The sequence below is a fragment of the Zingiber officinale genome, chromosome 2B, assembly GCF_018446385.1.
Source record: "Zingiber officinale cultivar Zhangliang chromosome 2B, Zo_v1.1, whole genome shotgun sequence".
Lineage (NCBI taxonomy): Eukaryota > Viridiplantae > Streptophyta > Magnoliopsida > Zingiberales > Zingiberaceae > Zingiber > Zingiber officinale.
In genome coordinates this window covers 131,504,564-131,525,602 of record NC_055989.1, presented here as the reverse complement: position 1 = coordinate 131,525,602, position 21,039 = coordinate 131,504,564, and the positions used below count along the sequence as shown (strand labels likewise).

The following is a 21,039-nucleotide window of genomic DNA, read 5'->3' as shown; positions in this document are numbered from 1 at the left end:
AGACCTTTTGGATATAGCACAAGAGTAAAGTCATGAAAGTCTAAGTCCAAAGTGGATAATATCATATCATTATAAAAATGTATAAATATCCTTTGGGCACAAAGAGCACTTCCTAAAATTCTCCATCAAAGACCTTCAATCACATCTCCAACTAATAATGATATTATATCTTCCCTTATCCTATTTGTTACTTCTACTTTATGATTCTTTTATTTTAAGATTACAATCATATTACTTCTAAAATCTAAATTCTCTATTTTTACATAGTCTAGAAAGTCATCTAGGATTCAAACCCCTGATAATACTATAATACATGTTCTAGGCATTCATCTGAGACATCTTAAAACTTAGAGAATAGGAATAATATAATTTTCTATATTTTTTTATTACATATAAACTTATTCATTTATATACATTAACATATTAATTAAGAAAGAGATAATTAATTATGATGGATTACCACCATAATTTATGTCTATATATACACTAATGTTAATTAGGAGAGATCATTAATTAATTATGATCATAATCTATTTCAACATTGGAGAGTTCAACTAAAGAATCCTTGCTCGAAGTTAGCCTGATTCACATTGGAGAGTTGTAATACCAAAAGCAAAAAATCGAAGACAATGAGTGATCTGATCTCACCTTGATGTCCGAGGACCTTGAAAGTATACAGCTGGTCGGAGATGGTGGCCGACCGCCCCCTCTCTACACCTTGCTCGCCACCGTTGACGGATCCATCGGCGGCGCATTATCTCACCCAGACCTAATCAGCAGCGAACGCCCAAATAGGCGACGAGGGCTTCGAAAAGGGGGATCCGCGAGGTAAATCATGGACGATTACTAGTCTTTGGAATAATGACTAGCATATAAATGAGGCATTTACCTTGACTTTATCGAAATTCAAACCCTAAATCGATCTCATGATGATAACATCTCATGCTCCGATGAGAGGGAGGAAGAGGCGGCAATGAGGAGGAGGAGGAGGAGGAGGATCAGGAAGAGGACGTTATATAGCGGTTGTAGGTACACGCAATGTGAGCGTTGATTGGTAAATTGCTTGCTTGCTTACAGTAAGGCTTGGAGGGGATCGTCAACGAAAGAGAATATACCGAGAATATCAATAAGAGCTATCATCCCCTGTTTGATTGGTTCATCAGATGTCTGTAAAATCTCATGCTGAATTCAGAAATTAAGCTTAGAGATTATAAAAAAAGTTCATGATTTATTCAAGAGCAGTTGAATTCACACAAATTCTAAGTTCAGAATGTTCAAAGGTTCCAACACAAATTGTCAAAGCTATCATCATCCAGAATGCATGATAAATTTAAATTACTCAGAACAGAGACCTGTCGCGCCCAGCCGGCCAGCCAGCCCTTGTCATCGCCGGAGGCCTCACCAGGCTAGTTCTATTAGTTGTAACTGCTGCCCACGCCTTCATCAGAGGCCGGTCGCTTCCTTTTATTTTCTCCACAGCCTGGATCCGCAGCATTTGGAGAAGAAGATGAAGGTGGAGGCTCCGAGTTCTTTTGGTTCGCCTTCAATGCGTCGACAAGCCAATGTGGAAGAGTGCTCTTTGAAGGTCCTGTTGAAGTTTGATGCGTCTGGATTCGGGCATGCGATGAGTTCAGCTGTCGGTTGTTCGGGCAGGCAGTTCTCACTAAAGCTCGCCCGAATGGAGGAGCTAGAGGAGGTTTAACAGAAATAGGATGGGGGATCATTATGCCTGTTAGATTCAGGGGAAAAAAAAAAGTTGCAGTTGAAATTCTATGTTTGTCGACAAAAGCAAAGTGTTGTCCTTTTGGATCGAAAAGCATACCGTTAAGAATCTTTGCCAATTCTTTCTCCCATTGCTTGTTGAAATCCTCAGCGACCCTGAACCTCTTGAATGAAAGGTTTGGATCAGCTAACAGAGTGTTCCAGCTTTGCTGGCCGTGTCTTCTCACGCCCACCCAAAGACAGTCCAATTCTTCTTCCAGCCACTCAGTTGGGTCTCTCTGATAGTTTTCAGGCGAGTTTTCGAGCAAGGATCGCGATGAGGATGAGCCTTCTCCAAAGCAGTGCTGCAGAGCTTTTCCTTCGACATGGCCTTTGTTCTCAAAATCTGAACATGATAGTGGTTGTTGTTGTTGTTGTTGTTGTTGAGAAGCTTCAATGGGCTCTGGAAATTCTTGAGAGACCTCCGACGCCTGTTCAGGTTGTTCTACTTCATAAGTGACACCAAAAAGTTTCACTTGCACCTTTTTTCCCTTTCCTTTTCCTTTTCCTTTTTCCTTTTCTTTTTCTTTTTCTTTTTCTTTTCCTTTTCCTTTTCCTTTCAGAACCAGCATGAAGCATCCTTGAGATGCCTCCTGGATCAAGGAAGCAAACTATTGTATAAGAATGCGAAAAACGATATATTCATTTCATATGTTAGAGTTCACCTGATTGATTTGGCTTTGGGCAGTTGAATCAGTTGGAAACAAAGACAAATTCAGTCCAGTTGTCTCCGTATAATCGAGAGGAAGTTTTCCCGTGTTAGACCGTGAAGGTCCATCTATTGCATTATTGGAAATGTTCTTCTTCTCGGATTCAGTGTTCTTAGTTTCACTATCTTCATCGGGCGGATAATTTGGAGTTGCATCCTTTGGTTCCACTATGATTTCAATGTTGACACCAAATGGATGTTCATCTGAATTTCTGTCAGTTGCTGTTGTAGGTGAAACAAGTTCGAGAGAAAGGTTCAAATTACTTTTATCCTCACATAATGCGCCTCCCGATTGATCTCCAACCGAAGTTTCAGGAACCTATAAAGAACCTTTAATCAGGAATATATACATGTTCTTCGATACTTCACAACTAGATGAATCAGAAATTTGCACAAGCCAGGAAAGTTTATCTCCTTGGCAAAAATGGTATAATATGGCCATAACCATGAACCAAACATCATATCCTTGTTTCGAGAACATATCGATAAGTACCTGTCACTGAGTAAACCTAAGTAATAATATGCATGAACAAGTAGGCAAGAAACAAAAATCATCAATACATCTAGAGAACTAAGTATGGCATAAGAGCAGAACATATCATGATGCAATATGTAGAACCTAGAATTTAGCATTCAATAAAGTCGAAGATGCTAGAACCAAAATTTATGTAAAAGAGAAAAACCAAGTATATGTATTCAACTACATAAAGCATTTGATTCTTCATGTTCAGCGCTAGTAGGATCAATTACCAGTGTCAGGTCTTACGGCATTTCAGTACAATATGTATTTCCTACCGAGCAAAGTTTGAAATACTATTCCGATACTGATTTCAGCCTTTTTGTATTATCATTGTGTTAGTATACCAAGTGGTATACTCGGCTAGAACATAAGTTTTTGTCATCATCTCGTCTGTTGAAGGAGCTTAGTTGAACAAATACCTCAAATTATAACATCAAATAGTACCAAATTGTTGAAATCTATATCAGATTTTGACATCGAAAACCTTACAAGATAAATCCATGTGACGCATGTGTAGTTAACTCGATAGCTATGGCACCTCATTGGAATGCTATCAGGTAACAAGTAATAATGTGATTGACTAAATAGGAAAAAAAACAGACATCAACAAGTCTAAAAAGTCAAACTCATGATATTTAAAATCAACACTTATTATCATCCTTTGCTTAGGGCCAAAAAAATATAGTGGATTCATCTAGGCCTCTTTGATAAGGGAGAGCATAACTTCAATCAAGTTAACCTCATCTTGTTATAGTATAATCATCACCATTAGCAAATCCATCGACCAGTAGACCTTTGACATAGCTATGTTTTTATCATTCAACAAATCATTTTCTCATCATCTAACCGAACCTATGACTAGATCCACTTCATTACCATTTCCTATTATAAGGCTAACCACTAGTTTGATAACTCTAAACCATTGGCCAAAATGCTCGAATAAAAGTTAATGACAGTATAATCAGAATTCTAAACATTTTCAAAATAAAAAATATAAGGATTATAAACACCTTTGAATATTGCATTACTCATTAACTAATCAAGTGAAAGCTACTATCAGTAAATCAAATTGTATAACATCTTTCATGCATAACATACATGATTTACAAACATAAGAGATGACAACTAGAAACTAATCATCTTCAGTAGGTTGAATATATCAACTATGTGTGGTGTATTAGAAAAAGACCGGACAATGTTAAGTAAAAGAAGGTAAAAATTAATATCATCGGAACTTAACAATTTATAACATGGCAAATACATAAATAAAATCATGAAACTTCAGTTCCATTTATCTTCTAGAAGTTAGCTACAAAATAGTACAAACCTCGTAGGCTCATACAATGTAGTAAGATTATATAGGGTCTTAATTTGGCCTAGACAAATAGTTTAAGTCATACAATAGTGTACGAATAGTATCTCTTGAAATGTTATTTCCATTTTACCTATGTTTCTATAATTTTATGCTTTAATTTTCAATGTTACCATGTAGCATTTAATCGCTAAGATTGTATTCAGTCTTTCCGTATGTTCCTTGAAAGCAAAGTATCTCACTATTACTTTACAAGGATATATAAACCGGCTCATTCCAAACTAGTTATACCACTTCAACTCCAAAGAAAACATCAATGGATGTTTTTCTTTTCCATACTTTAATGTATCATTATTTACCTCGAATCCTTTCAAATGTCTATATTATCATATTTGGTGGTTCTTCTTTCTTTCCTTATTAAAGAAGAGAGTTTAAAAGCTTATGTTTAATCTCCACTAAAACTTCCTTTAATAGGTTGCTAAGGGTTGCTTAAAATTTTGAACCGCACCAATTAATGCAGGTGAAATTTACCATTCCGTCAGTTAACTATCATACACAATTCATCAATACAGACAATACTAGAGGCAATCAATTCACAAGGTTTCCTTTAGTATGTGTTGCAAGCTAAGGTTCCACTGAAGGACCTACAAGATGGAGGTCATCAAGGAAACATTTTGTGAGCTAGGATTTCATTAGTGGCTTCCTCAATAACTTCGTGAGTTGTAGGTCGTCGACAAAATCTAAAGTCCCTCCCTATTTCTTAGTCTCCCCTCCTCAATTCCTCCTAATTGGCACACCATGAGCACCACCGCGATACTTCATTAGTGCCATCAAGTTTGTCGCATCCTCAACACAAGAAGTGATTTCAAATGTTGGTGTTAAGAGTTTCCATATTGACTTTTTGTACGTAACTTTATCGTTCACTCATCAACATACTATTAGTGTAGTGGCTAAGTCACTTTCTAGTTTGGCAATGCCTACATATTGGATCCTAAAAAATTCTACTCCCTTGGTATATATTTGTGTGTGTGTGTGTGTGCGCGCGCGCACGCACGCTATAGTATAGTAAGTATCCAAATTTACAATACTTAAATAACAAAATGATAATGAGTTTATGGTCCAAATAGTTACATCCTACAATGAAGTTAAGAAGGTCCCTATTCACAATCACAAGTCTTCTAAGAAATGAGGGGTCTTCTTATGAGCATCGCAACCCTTACTAAACTAGTAGGTGGAATAGTCATGTCTCCTATTTAGGTATAAAATGTTTGGGTATGTGTTATGATTAGAGTTCATTGTGCGTATTGGATATTATTCATGGAAAGACATGTTCTAAATAGCGAATAATTGCATTGTGTGGATTATAACTACTACCAATGCACAAGAAAAAGAATACAATGGGCCCGGTGCACGAAACTCCCGCCATGCGGGGTCCCGGGGAAGAAAAAGAATACAATGATTTACAATATTTCTAATGACCATAGTTATGTATCGTTTTTGCATCAAGAAGTGGTAGGAGATCCCTATCTTCTTATGTCCTTCATGGGCGAATATCCACTCGTTATCTATGGATCGATCTTAGTTCATAAAAATCTCAAGAAGGCCTTTTAAGATGATATTTTCTTTCATAATCAAAGTAGTCTTTTTTCGTCAACGTTAACCACCAAGTCTCGTACATTATAAAGTTGAGTTACTGAATGTTTCTATTAAGGATTATCATCAACATTTTCAAAATTATTTTCCAATATGATGCCAAGAGGCCTAGTTGGATGCCCGTTGTATATGTTTCACCATGATGAAACTCTGAATCCACGAGTGTGATACACGATGTTTAGACAACCATGAGAAGTTGAGAGGCTAAAGAAAGATCTTATAGCCTTAATGGTAATATCTTCTTGTTGTAATTTTTGATTTATTAGGTTTAATTTAAAGCCTTAATGGGATTAGGTTTACTTGTAATGAGTTGGGCTTAATTTTGAATGATTATTTTAGAATCATTTAAAGTAAATTCTTATTGAATCTATCTAAACGAATCCGAATGTCACAATTCTTCTAAATAGTGATTCATATGTATGATATGCATTCGTTTATATCTAAAAGATATCATCTCATATCATACAATATGAATGATGAAGTATACTATAATAACAAGAATGATTTGGATAATTAAATGGCTTGTTTAATGCCTTGGTGAAGAATCCACCATAACAAGCGGTGGATTAGCTATAATCATAGCTCATTCCCTCTTGGTATTTACTCATGGCACCGAAAAGGCAAAATTTTGAGCTTGTCTTATTTAGCAAAGTGCCAAAACTAATAATTTATAGTAGTATCTCATATGAGACTTCATTATGACATCATAGTATCTCGTTACTTGGGCAAGATTGGGCCTCACCCTTCAAGATGACATCGATGTTCGATCACCCTCTGGATAGACATCAAGAGGCGAGTTAAAGTTGAACCAGTTATAGCAATATGAGTAAGCTCCCCTGCCGAAATGGCCATTCCTCCGAGGGTGAATTGGAGCTTTGTCTATCTTGACAAACATACTCTGATAACTTCAAGGACCATAACTAGTGGTGGGTTTGGTATAGCCATTCCTCCGAGGACCAATGCTTTGATAACTTTGAGTGGTAGATTAGTTAACAATCCAAACTTATATTATCAACCCTCTATAGTTAAGGCGAGCATATTGAGCCATAAACTCTCATAATATTTTAGTCCTTGAGTGTTATCCCAACTCATGGAAATGCATATCTTCTTTGTATTGCTCCAATTTTATCGGTTATCTTTGAATACCTGATACTTCCGTAGTGATTTGTCACTCGTAATCTTTCGTAACCTACATTAGGGTGATATTTGAACAACTTTACTTTAACAATCTCTTCATTTATAAAACTTTTTCGTTGTTTGTGAGAGTTATTTCGAGTATCTTAAATGTACTCGAATGAGTTGCTCTCAAATGCCACTTACAAACAAATGCCAATGGCTCAAAAAAGTGTAATCAACTTAATATACATAGGAGTGGAGCATACTAATCATGGTGTTTCAGTTGACATGGTCGAAACATCTCGTTTCATTAGCTAACTGAAATTGACACATGACCATCTCGTTTCAAGTGTCATCTTCAGCCTTCCTCTTTGATGTGCATCTTCCTTCCTCTTTGTTTGGTGCTCATCTCATCTAGCAGGGGATTGATATCTTACCCATAGAACACGAGATCTTCGACCTTAGTCAACAAAGTTTAGTTCTCTATTACAACAAAGTTGTTATTGGAATATGTTACAATTTATATTTTTTGGAGTTAATATTTCTACCACCTATAAATATTTTTGCCTCATTAAGAGGGATTGATGAATCAATTAGTAAATAGACTTACTAAGAAAATATCCTAGTAGAATCCTTAGATTTATATTTTCCAATATTAGCAGATTTTTACTACTAATAACTCTTTACTTGTAATGTACAACAAAGTATGCATGAACAGGCTAGTAAATGCACTTAACAAACATATATAAGGCAATGTAGAAGAAGCTGATGGGAAATTATACAATCGGTCCATTCGCTACCAATGGAATGATACATTTAAACGTAGAGTTCATCTATCTCTCTATTAATCAATGCATGTCTGGCACGAATGTCAAACTCCTCACAAAAGCTGAAAGAGGTAGGAGGAAGGAAAAAAGTTGCCCTGAATGCAGTGAGGAACTATGAAAGTTGCCATCGTTCAACCGCACGGACGCATTGAGGAACTATGAAGAGCAAACAAAATCAGACCGGATGTTGTTTGGTTTTACGGTGTTCAGAATTGCTCAAAGTAATTACTGATTGCAAAGAAGCATCGATGATGATCGTATAATGAGTTGACAGAGTTCATGAACTATAAGAGCTGATAGCCTAGCTGGAACCAAAGACTCAATCGAGGCAGTTAGGAGGAAATGCAAGAGAACTGTAATAGATGCTTTAGAAACTAAAACCAAACTGCAACACCAAAATTGTTTTAAATAAAAGACAGAGTAGGAATTGTGATCAATACTAGAGCAATTGTGTTGATCCAAACAAATGGTGCAAGTGCAGCCTCAACTCCAACATTTCTTTCATCATAATAAGAAATAATATCTTATCGGTATGCATATATGTATATTCTACAACTACAAATATACAGATCACAGATAAATGCACCAAATTAAACAGTACCAAACAAACAGCTTAAGAAATAGGATTTATTTTGCAAGAAGTGTTGCTAACTTAATGTAAATCAAGTAAAATGCATGCTAGTCAGGAAGTTGAATAAACATAGGTTATAAGTCAAGAAAGTTTTAGTTTTCTCACCAAGTTGTCTTTGTCCCTCGTCGTATCATTAATCTTTTCATCTTCTTGATCAGTGCAATGCACATGAGTTGCCGACGCTGCTTCCGCATGAACCTCGAAAGATGAATCATTATCATCACTCGTATCTTTAACAGAACTTGATTTATTCTCTGAACGCTTTCTCTTGTGCGTTTTTTCCTCTCTGTCGCTCATCCTTCTGATCAAACAATAATAATAAAAAAAGGAACAAACTTGAAACTGTCTCGATCTCTATTAGTCATTGGGAACAACCATGCGAGCTACGTTGGATAAACATCGATGAAGGTAAAGAAAATAAATAAATAAAAACAGAACTTATTTCACCAGAGGAAAATATCAGAATATAACGATCAACAAGAACCATTGAAAAAGGGAAATCGAACCTAGTGCTTCAACTTACACACTGGGTGGACTGATCTACTAAAATACCAATTTTTAGACTTCCCATTTCCGATCAGTGATTCAATAGATCTAAAAACCGAGCTGCGGAGTAAGAATGATGATCAAACCAATTGATGGAAGAAAGATCGATCTTTCTGATCAGCAGCTAGATCAAAACAATATGGCAGATAAAATAAACAAGAGGGCCATTAAGATCAGCAAGGACGTTACGAGGCGGCGGCGGATTCCGACGGCGAGGCGGTCGATGAAGTCGACGACGACGGCAACGAGAGAGAAAGTGAGCAAAGCGCTCTCACCATTTGTTCTTCTCTCCTTTTATGGGGAGAGGGCGACTGAATGACGTAAATACCCCCCAGACGTTTCGTAATGTTACAGCTTGGTAGGAGGGGTTTTAAGTCATTTAGCTAAACGCCGTTTCAACAGTAAAATCAACTAGCACGGATTCCGTGCGCTAATGCGAGCGCAACACAGGTTTCTCGCATCACGCTAAACGCCGGAGCCCATCAGATTCGGTGGGGCCCTGTTGTGTACAGGGGTGAGGTCATGTTGCCTGTCCTGCAGCCGTACTAAAAGATTTATTTTTGTAGTTGGAATATTGGTTCAATGTACTGCAATTAAAATTAAAATAAAATTAATTTTATGTTTAGTTCTTCCCCCTTTTGTTTTGGGTACCTTAATTTCGAATCACAAAGGGGAAGGTTCTTAAAAAAATCGTTTCGGTAATACTATTATTGTAGAATTTAATTCACAAAATATGTTTTTTTTTCTTTTTAATTACTTGTCATTAAAAATAATGTTTATTACTTTTTTTTTCAATTTTAATACATTATTTAACAACGTAAAGTCTCATTTTTAGTCCTGTTTTGTACCCTTTTTTAAATAAAAAATCACTCCACAAAATTAAAGACTTTATTCGGGTTCATAAAATCTTTTTATTTGCATTTTAAAAATAATCATAAATTTAAAAAGATAATAAAAATAAAACTAATATTATTAACTTGTTGAGACTTTTTTATCTTTATTAAAAATCAAAAAAGAAAACTATTATAAAAATAAATAAATATAAAATATAAAATTTTCAAATAGTGGCTATTTAGATTACTCTGTTTAAAAAGACGGTATATTATGATTAATAATTTACAATATATTCATTTAAATGGAGTTTATAGTTCACGAAAACAAGTAAAATCAACATAATTTTTTTCATATATCTTGAATATATATTTTAACTCCGGCCATGACAATCGGTAATGGTCAGTCTCAAGCTCGGATAAAGGAGGAGGCTTGTGGTAAGTTATCAGTCAGTGTTAAAACTATGACAAATATTCAATGAATAGATCCATTAAACTATTGTGTTAATGCTAAGTTGTTCCCCGGAAGGAACGCGTTGCAGGGTCCGACTGTAACGTCTCAACAAGGACCGCTACATCTCCAGAAATCGGGTGTAGTGCTAAATATGCAAGAGTTCGCGTTACAGGGTCTGATTATAACGTCTCAACAAGGGTCGATTGCTACATCTTCATGAGAACTTGGGTGTAGTGTTAAATAGGTAAGAGTTCTTGCACCATAAGTTGGATAAGAATAAATATGATAAGGAAACTAATAATCTAATATTTGAAACATGAAACATAGGAACTCTCACTGGTAAATCAATGGAAGTAGTAGATATGATGGTTAGGAGAATAATTAGTATTTTGTATGTACAAGAGACAAAATGGGTAGGTGAGAAGGCAAAGACGATAGAGAACTCGAGTTTTAAGTTATGGTATACTAGAAAGAGTAAAGCAAAAAATGGAGTGGGTATTATTGTAGATAGTTTATTAAAGGATGAAGTTGTAGGAGTAGTTAGAAAAGAAGATAGCATTATAGCTCTTAAGATAATAGTGGCGAAAGAAATTATGAACATAATTAGCATATATGCACCACAAGTAGGATTAGATGAAGCTACTAAATCAAAGTTTTGGGAGAACTTAGATGAAATATTACAAAATATTCCACCAAATGAAATAATTTTAATAAGAGGTAATCAAATGGGCATGTTGGAATGAAAAATGAGGAATATGAGAGGATACATGAGAGTTATGGATTTGAAACGAGAAATGAGGAAGGGAACAATATATTAGATTTTGCGATAGCATATGACCTTATATTAGCTAATACATTTTTTAAGAAAATAGAAAAACATTTAGTCACATTCAAAAATGGGAATAATAAATCGCTAATTGATTTTTTTATGGTTAGGAAGAACGATAGAAAGATTTGTAAAGATTGCAAAGTCATCCCTAGAGAAAACTTAATTACCCAACATGCGTTAGTAGTATTGGATATACGCCTTATCAATAGAAAGAAAATATATACAATTCCTAAAATTAAGTGGTAGAAATTAAAGAATGTGAAGCAAAATATATTTAAGGAGAAAGTAGAAGTACAAGCATTAAGTGAAATACACGATGACTCTAATACAACATGGGATAAGATGGTATCAAAGTTGAAAATAGTAGCTAAGAGTACACTCGATGAGTCAAAGGGGCATGCGTCACTAAGTAAGGAATTTTGGTGATGGAATGAGAAAGTATAAGAGAAAGTGAAGGAAAAATGAATAACTTATAAGGAATTATATATTTGTAAGAACGAGGAAAACTTAAAAAAAATATACAATAGCCAAGAAATAAGCTAAGAAAGTAATGAGTGAAGCAAAAAAATTAATTATGAAATTTTTGAACAATTATATCAAAAATTGGATACAAAAGAAGGGGAAAGAGACATTTATAGAATAGCTAAAGTGAGAGAAAGGAAAACAAGAGATCTTAGCCAAATAAAATGTATTAAAGATGAATGTAATAGGGTATTACTAAACGATGAAGAAATAAAAGAACGGTGGAAGAGGTATTTTCATGAACTCTTTAATGAAAGTTTATGTGAAAGTTTTAAATAGGTCAAATGAGCATAGAAATTTTAATTTTTATCGTAGAATTCAAACTTCAGAAATAAAATAAACTTTAAATGAAATGCACAATGGAAAAATCGTTGGACCAGATGATGTTCCGATAGAGGTATGGAAGTGCATAGGGAAACAAGGTATTGAATGGCTTACAAAATTATTTAACATGATATTGAAAACGAAAAAATGTTTGATCAATAGAGGATAAGCATTCTAGTTCCCTTATATAAGAACAAGAGAGACATACAAAATTTTACAAACTATAGGGGTATTAAACTAATGAGTCATACTATGAAACTTTAGGAAAAAATAATAGAAAAAAGATTAAGGAAAAAGACCACAGTGACCAAAAATCAATTTGGCTTCATGCCAGGAAGGTCGATAATAGAAGCTATACATCTTCTTAGACAATTAATTGAAAAATATCGGGAGCAAAAATAAGATCTACACATGATATTCATAGACTTAGAAAAAGCTTATGATAGAGTCTCAAAAGAAATTATATGGAGAATTCTATAAAAGAGAGGTGTTAGCGTAACATTTATTGAACTAATTAAGGATATATACGAGGATGTAACGACCAGAGTAAAGACTTCAGGCGGAGTAACTGAAACATTTCCAATAAAGATAGGGTTACATCAAGGATCAGCTCTAAGTCTCTATCTTTTTACACTAATTATGAACGAACTCACTATGCACATTCAAGACGCAATACTGTGGTACATGTTATTTGCAGATAATATTATTTTGATAGATGAAACATGTGAAAGAGTAAATGCTAAACTAGAATCTCGGAGAAAAACACTAGAAGATAAAGGTTTTAAGCTTAGTAGATTAAAGACATAATATATGAAATTTAAGTTTAGCAATATTAGAAGTAATGAGACAATTGTTAAGATAAAAGAGGACGAGTTGTTCGGAACCGAGAGATTTAAATATTTAGGATTATTTTTGCAAACTATGGAGGGATTGAGAGAGATGTCTTACACAAGCAGGATGGTTGAAATGGAGGGGAGCGTCGAGTTTTTATGTAACCGTAAAGTACCTCTTAAACTTAAAGGTAAGTTCTATAAAATCGCAGTTAGACCTGCTATGTTATGTGGAGCTGAATGTTGGGCTATGACTCAAGCACATGAGCAAAAGATGAGAATGTTAAGGTGGATGTGTGGACATATGAGGATGAAAAAAATAAGAAATGAGAGCATTAGAGAGAAAGTCAGAGTTGCATCTATTGAGGAAAAACTCTGAGAGACACATTTAAGATGGTACGGACATATACTTAGACGACCAATAAATACTCCAGTTAGGCGATGTGAAATTATGATAAATATGCATATCAAACGAGGAAGAAAAAGATAAAAAAAGACTTGGTTAGCAACAATAAGCAAGATAAAATTTATTTAAATATAAATGATGATATAGTCGGAGATGAAGCTCGATGGTGTAAAAGGATTCATACAGTCGACCCCACCTAGTGGGAAAAGGCTTTGTTATTGTTGAAGTCATCCTAATCTATAAAAGGTTAGAATCCTTTGTATTCGATAAGTTTTGAGTGAATACAATTTTTAATTTTCGACGGCTTTGATTAGTCGACCTCACCTAGTGGGATAAGATTTGATTGTTATTATTGTTATTATATCTTGAATATATATTTTATATTAGGGAAAATAAGAAAAATAATTATTCATTTGATTTTTTTTGTAAATCTAAGAAAAAAATCTAATGATTACCTAATTTACCTATTTATGTAATATATATAAAATCCATATGCATTTATACTATCCACAAAATTTTATGAAGGTTCTTGTAATTAATCAATCTTTAAATGTTTTTTTAAAAGGATAATAATATAAATGTCTCAGTAATATATAATTATTGAAGGTCCACAAATTGATAGACATGTATTTGTAATTTATAGAACATCCTATTAATATCAAGTACATCATTTTCAAAATAGCATCTATTGTGATATTCCTACAAAAGAAAAATCATACACGTAATAGCAAGATACCACACCTTCTTGATGTGCTCATTGCCTCTATAGTATTGCCAAAAAACCTACAACAATTTTTCCATCGTTTGAACCTCAAATCGAATGTCCAACCATCTTCTTACCTTGTTCCATATGATTTTGGTAATGGAACATTCAAAGAAATTATGTGCATTTGATTCATTAGACCGTCTGCACAAAACACAATGCTTACATGTTTCAAACAATAATTTGTCCATCATTTTCAACTTCCCATGAGTAAGTAGCCAAACACTCAAATGACGTTTAGATAGTATAATTGACCTGCATATTATTGTTGTTCAGGTTACCGTAAGTTCCTTTGGCCAAAAAAACTAATATGCATTAGTTGTCCCATTTTTCTCACTAGCAAAACATTCCAGTAACTTCATATTTACTATTCCCTATTTGTTGAGCTTTTAAATCAGCTAATCTCGAATGTTGATGAGTTGTTTAGCCAAGGGAGAATCCAATACTTTCAAGTGTCATTGCCAAAAATTGACTTATAGTGATGGTGAAAACCCCATCACACCCATAATGAATCTGTCTTACATTGAATGTTCCCGAGTGTCCTACATAATAATGTATTATTCATTGTCTGAAGGTTCTAAAGTCTATATCCTCTGTCTTATTTAGAAAGATAAATCTTAGCCCAGGAGATTAGAGGATGCTTGGAGGACCAAACAAATGTCCAACATATACCATATATTTTATCAATCACCCCACAAGGTATGGGGAGTATGGAAAGTCAATAAAACTCAACCCCCTATATAGCATTGATTTGACCAACTTTGTGTGTCCAGTATATGATAGTGTGTGTTTCGGCCATGCATTTATCTTCTTTGTTATTGCATCAAGCAGAGGATCTTTGCAATTCATAACTTCTTTGTAGCAAGAGGAATATCCAAATACCGAAAGGGGGAAGTCCCTTCGGTAATCTGAAGTAATTGTGCCCGAGTTGTGTCATCCACTCCTGTCATATACATGTTAGACTTCAAGGAATTAGTTCTCAGCCCTGCTTCATCCTCCAAAGTCCTTCAGACAATCCATCATCACTGTGATTGAGGTTACATCAGCTCTTGCAAACAGTAAAAGGTCATTCACATATGCTAAGTGCATGATCTGAGTATCTCTACACATGGGATGAAAATGAAAAGAAGACAGTGATGAGACCACCTTCAATCTTCTCCATAGCACCTCAAGACATAGCCCAAATAATAAGGGTGATAGTGGGTCACCTTACCTTAAACCATGTTGTCCGCTAAAGAAACTATGAATGCATGACACCATTTAGGCTTACAGAATATGAAACTGTGGTAACACATTCATGAATCCAATCTCCATATTGTTAGGGAAACCAAAACCAACAAGTGCCAACATGAGAAAGTTTGAATCAACTGTATCAATTATGCCTTCTGTATGTTCACTTTAATTATACATCTAGGAAAGATTCTCTTGCGGGCATATTTCTGGAGCTAAAATGATGTTGTCTCTGAGAGAATGCCTTGCACAAAAGTTGCTTGTGTCAGGTCCAACAAGTTGCCCTAACCGTAGCTAACCGGTCGACCAAGACTTTGGAGATCACCTTGTAGAAAATATTACAGTAGGAAATTGGTCGATAGTCCGCTACTCCTAGAGCATGATCCGCCTTAGGAACCAAAGCAATCAAAGTATGATTCCATTATTTGAGGAGTTTATCGACCTAAAAGAATTTCTAAATCATAGTAATGAAATCTGGCACAACCGTTTCCCATGTAGAGGAGTTACACCATATCCATCTGACCCCAAGGCCTTGTCACCTCCTATATTAAATAGAGTAGTCCAAATTTCCTCCACCATGATTGGCTTGATAAAATTTGTTGCCTAAGTAGTATCAGTCCCTGTCCATAAAGTTGTGAGTTGTCCATATCCATTCAATGCTCAGTTTAACCCAACAAACCATGAAAATATCCCATAAATTCTTCGGTCACCTCTCCCAAACTTGTTGTTTGTTCTCATGTATGTTTAGTGAGTGTGACAATGACATTCCTCTTGTTGTTTCTTTTCACTAGTTCGTGAAAAAATTTGGTACGCCAGTTAAAAATTTTCAGGTATACATTCTTCGCTCTTTGATGATAGAACTATTTTTCTGCTTTGCTAAATAATGTGGCATGCATCCTTAAGTGTCCATAGTCAATAGGAGATTCCTCACTTGAGAGTATGGTATGATGGGTTGCCTCTAATTCTTCTTTTGCCCTTCGAGCCTTCTCTGAGATTCTTTTTATCCAACCTCCTTAACTGACCCTTTAGTCTAGAGAGCTTCACCTTGAGGTTGAATTGAGCATTGTTGAGCAATATGAGGGATCCCCAAGAGTCTTTCACCACACCTAGAAACTCTCCATGCAACACCCATATGTTCAAATTTTGAAGGGTCAGTTAGGGGCATGATCCCTATAGGATCGATGCGCATTAGAGGGGGTGAATAATACTCGTAGTTTTTATGTTAGTTTTAAAACAATCGAAGAGCAATCGAGAGAAAGTAGCGTAATAAGAAAGAACAAGAGCAATGCTAACACACCAAGATTGACTTGGTTTGAAGCCTGTGACGACTCCTACTCCAAGGTTCACACATAAGAGTGCTTTCGATTGACAATCACTGATCAATCGTCAAGAGTACAAGTATAATTTCAAATGTTTACAAGTAATTAGAAAAGTAAAGAATACCGATGACTTTGGAGAATGTAATATTCAGCGTAGTCGTCGTCGAAAAATTTTTGAGCATTGTGGAGGCGTTTTCTGAGCAACAAGCAGAAGCGGAAGATATTCGGAATCTTATTCTAAGGCCACTGGTCGAATGCTACTTTTATAGCCTATTCCGGGCGCCTAGATTCCCTCCCGGACGCCTAGACCGTGCTGAAGTGGCGTGCTCTCATCAAAAGTAGATCCACAAAAATTATCCGCTTTCGGGCGCCCAGACCCCTTTCGGGCACCCGGACCGTGGCGTAGGCCCATCCAATCTTCGCACTCCAGCTCAGCGAAGCTATGGACTTTGGTGGTCTAAGCACTCAGATCAGCTCTGGGCACCTGGACTTTAGACGCCCGGACCACCATATTTTGTCACCTTCAATTTCTTGCAAAATAAGATTAGTCCAAGCAAATAATATGCAAAGAATGACAAGATTTGACATCCTTAGGGTTGTCCAATCTTGACTTTAAGTTTCATTGAAACTCTAGGTCGGACTAATGCTTACGGTTCTCTCCTCGGGAAACACGTATTCACCTACTCCCCTTAGAAGAAATTACCTTTTGTCAGACTGGTCCTCCAGACCGTCTGGACTTTTGCTCAGCGTCACTTCATGCTAGACGTCCGCTCCACGACCCGTCTAGTCTTCCACCCGGTGTCCGCGATCACTTAGGACTTTTCTGTACACTTAGTTCAACTTGTTAGACAACAAGATAGTTTAACTTTGAACTTCTTTGCCATTATCAAAACATAAGTTTAATCGTCTGGTACTCCCTGCACCAACAATCTCGAACTAGAATATGCACTACGCCACAAGAGTGATCCGATAAGCACCTGGGGGCTATGAACTTCATATAATTATAACTATCATAATTCGTAAATAACCATTGTGAATTCACTAAAGCTCTATCTAATTTGTAGGAAACCACACTATTCATCTGATGCGGATGTCTCATAGGGCGTAAGAGAGATTACAGAGATGGAGGAGGGCATTTTTGTTATTGGGCTGGTTAGGGCTTTAAGGGAGAGGAGGACACTATTGAGAGGGGGGCCTTCGTGTTTTTGCTCCCGCCGTCACCTGTTGGAACAGGGGTCGCCACCTCCACCAGAGATCGCCGGCACATCGGCAACTCATATCCCTCCAGGTCACTCTTGGCTGATGTCGCCACTGCCATCATCTTACGCCAGCGCTACTACCTCCTCTTCATGCCGCAGTCGTCGTCGTTTCCTCCTTCATCGTCAGTGTACTGAAGCCACCTTCGCGAGGACGCCGGTCGTCGCTCCCCTTCTCCTCCTCACGTTGTTGTTTCCATTAGACGAACCCGACACAGGTTCCAGCCCGCTACTGCCTCACCTCTCTTCGATCCACAACCTTTGCCGGTCGTATAGCATCACTGCCGCTGCCCTCTTCTTGTTTCACTGTTTGCCTTCTCCGGCGTCCCCACAGTCGACTCCGACGGCTTTACAGTTGTTGTCTCCATCGCTTTCGGCGCAGATCCGACCACCGCTGTGTGATGACCATCGAGTCACTGGGTTTCACTTTTCACACCATTATCATATTGTGAGTTAATGGTATTCTCCGGCCTACGTGCCGTGTTCCGGCCTGTGTGCCATGTTCTGGCCTGCGTGTCGTGTCCCGACCTGCGAGCCGCTGTGGTACTCCAGCTTAGGTGTCGTCGTCATATTTCGGCTTACATGCCGCCTTTTAGATCCATGCTGCACCGGATTCCATGTCGTCGCCCCCAGATCCCTCAGTTGTCTCACATTCATCTACTCTTCAGGGCCGCGATGACTCGATCAGCACCGCGACCAACTCACTGATCCATCCGAGGGTGCCCCCCGGGGCCAGAGTACGTCACTGTACTCATCTTGTATTTATTTCATTGTTCTACTATTATTTGACTGCTCTTATATTCGTGGGGCCTGCCTCGAGCATCGGGGTACCAGAGACCAGGGTAATCTGGTCGCTGACTACATGTACTGTTGACCAGAGGCCCTATGATGACTTGGTCAACACAGAAGACAACTCACCATTCGGGTCATGGAGATGCTGTCAATATTCCAACCGCGTCATTCCGACAGTTCCGTCTTCTCAGATTCTCGACAGGATCATATTGGTGTCGTCTATGGGAACTTCGCCTGATCTGGAATGTGAAGATGGATGACGCCGGAAAATTCTGCCATCCTCACGGCCTTGGTGGATTTTGACGAACATATCATATTCCCCTCACTCCACGAGTATTCGGGAGTTGAAAAACTGAGTCAGATCCTCTGTTGGTCGGCAAGTCAGTTTTTTCATTATATTTTCTCGTTCCGTCATATGATCTGTCACAATTCCCCAATCGAAGACTCCCGTGCCGATCAGTCGGGTTTACATTATATTAAAGTCATAGGCTCAATGTTGAAGACTCTCACGCCGATCTGCCGGGTTTACATTATATTAGAGTCACGGGCTCAATGTCGAAGACTCCCGCGTCGATCGATCGAGTTTACATTATACTAGAGCCACAAGATCAATCTCGAAGACTCCCGTGCCAATCGGTCGAATTTACATTATATTAGAGTCACTGGCTCAATCTCGAAGACTCCCTCGCCGATCAGCCGGGTTTATATTGTATTAGAGCCACGGGCTTAATCTCGAAGACTTCCGCATCGATCCGCCGGATTTACATTATATTAGAGCTACAGACTCAATCTCAAAGACTCCCGTGTCGATCGGCCGGGTTTACATTATATTAGAGTCACCGGCTCAATCTCGAAGACTCCTGCGCCGATCGATCGGGTTTACATTATATTAGAGTCACGGGCTTAATCTCGAAGACTCCAGTACCGATCGGCCGAGTTTACATTATATTAGAGTCATGGGCTCAATCTCGAAGACTCCCACGTCGATCGACCGGGTTTATATTATATTAGAGTCACGGGCTCAATCTCGAAAACTCCCACGCCGATCGGTCGGGTTTACATTATATTAGAGTCAAGGGCTCAATCTCGAAGACTCCCGCGCTGATCGACCGGGTTTATATTATATTAGAGTTACAGACTCAATCTCGAAGACTCTCACGCCGATCAGCCGAGTTTACATTATATTAGAGTCACGGGCTCAATCTCGAAGACTCTCGCGCTGATCGGCTGACTTTACATTATATTAGAGTCACAGGCTCAATCTCGAAGACTCCCGCGCTGACCGATCGGGTTTGAGTTATATTAGAGCCACGGGCTCTAGAAGTTGAGCGGTGACTATAAACCCTTGAGTCAAAGACTCCCGCACCGATCAATCGGGTTTGAGTTATATTAGAGTCACGGGCTCTAGAAGTCGAGCAGCGACTATAAACCCTAGAAGTCGAGCAGCGACTATAAACCCTTGAGTCAGATATTCCCGCGTCGATCGGCCAGGTTTGAGCTATATTAGAGCCACGGGCTCTAGAAGTCGAGCGGAGACTATAAACCCTTGAGTCAGAGACTCCCGCGCCGATCGACCGAGTTTGAGTTATATTATAGCCATGGGTTCTAGAAGTCGAGCAGCGACTATAAACCTTAGAAGTCGAGCGGCGACTATAACCCCTAAATGTCGAGCGGCAACTATAAACTCTAAAAGTCGAGCGGCGACTATAAACCCTTGAGTCAAAGACTCCCACGCTGATCGGCCGGGTTTGAGTTATATCAGAGCCACGGGCTCTAAAAGTCGAGCGACGACTATAAACCCTAGAAGTCGAGCGGCTCGCTGGTCTCAGACCAGCTAATGGGATCTCATATCTCCCCCCTTCGGGGTTGAGCGGTCGTCACTGGTCACAAACCAGCATATCAAATCTCCTATCTCCCCCATTCAGGGTTGAGCGATCGTCACACATCGGATTTCTTATCTCCCACGTTCGGAGTCGAGTGGTCTTCACTGGTTACAAACTAGCATATCAGATCTCCTATCTCCCCCATTCGGGGTTGAGCGATCGTCACATATCGAATTCTTTATCTCCCCCGTTCGGGGTCGAGCGATCTTCACTGGTCACGGAGCATATCAAAGGAGCTTATCTCCCCCGTTCGGAGTCAAGCTATCTCCAATGGTCGCGGACAAGAGTATCTCCACTAGTTTCAGACCAGAATATCTCATAGGTTCTGCACCCGCTCAGCTCACGACTTTCTTTTCCGTGCGCATGCGATTTCACGAGCTATGCTCCAACTCAATTTTCGGCCTCCACTCTCGTTCGGCACTGCCTTATCACTCGTTCGGTATTCGCCCGAGCGCTCACTTGGCGTTCGCCCGATAGCTTGCTTGGCATCCACCCGGCACTATTTCTCACCGCTCGACCGACACGT

At 38.0% G+C, this 21,039-nt stretch overlaps 1 protein-coding gene across 1 annotated transcript; it reads right to left on the bottom strand.

Annotated features, from left to right (window-relative positions):
- Nucleotides 1-1,233: 1,233 nt before the first annotated feature.
- LOC122048716 lies at nt 1,234-8,826 on the bottom strand. The gene is made up of 4 exons (XM_042610249.1): nt 8,635-8,826; nt 2,427-2,789; nt 1,823-2,354; nt 1,234-1,729 (listed from the first exon to the last, which is right to left on the bottom strand). Exons 1-4 carry the CDS (start codon nt 8,824-8,826, stop codon nt 1,416-1,418), a joined length of 1,401 nt encoding a protein of 466 aa, XP_042466183.1. The 3' UTR covers nt 1,234-1,415.
- Between the last annotated feature and the right edge of the window lie 12,213 nt (nt 8,827-21,039).

Coding starts and splice junctions, on each gene's coding strand:
- LOC122048716 (XM_042610249.1), bottom strand. CDS start 8,826: ATGAGCGACAGAGAGGAAAAAACGCACAAGAGAAAGCGTTCAGAGAAT. Junction 2,790..8,634: donor CGAGGGACAAAGACAACTTG/GTGAGAAAACTA, acceptor GGTTCTTTATAG/GTTCCTGAAACTTCGGTTGG. Junction 2,355..2,426: donor CCCAAAGCCAAATCAATCAG/GTGAACTCTAAC, acceptor TCCTTGATCCAG/GAGGCATCTCAAGGATGCTT.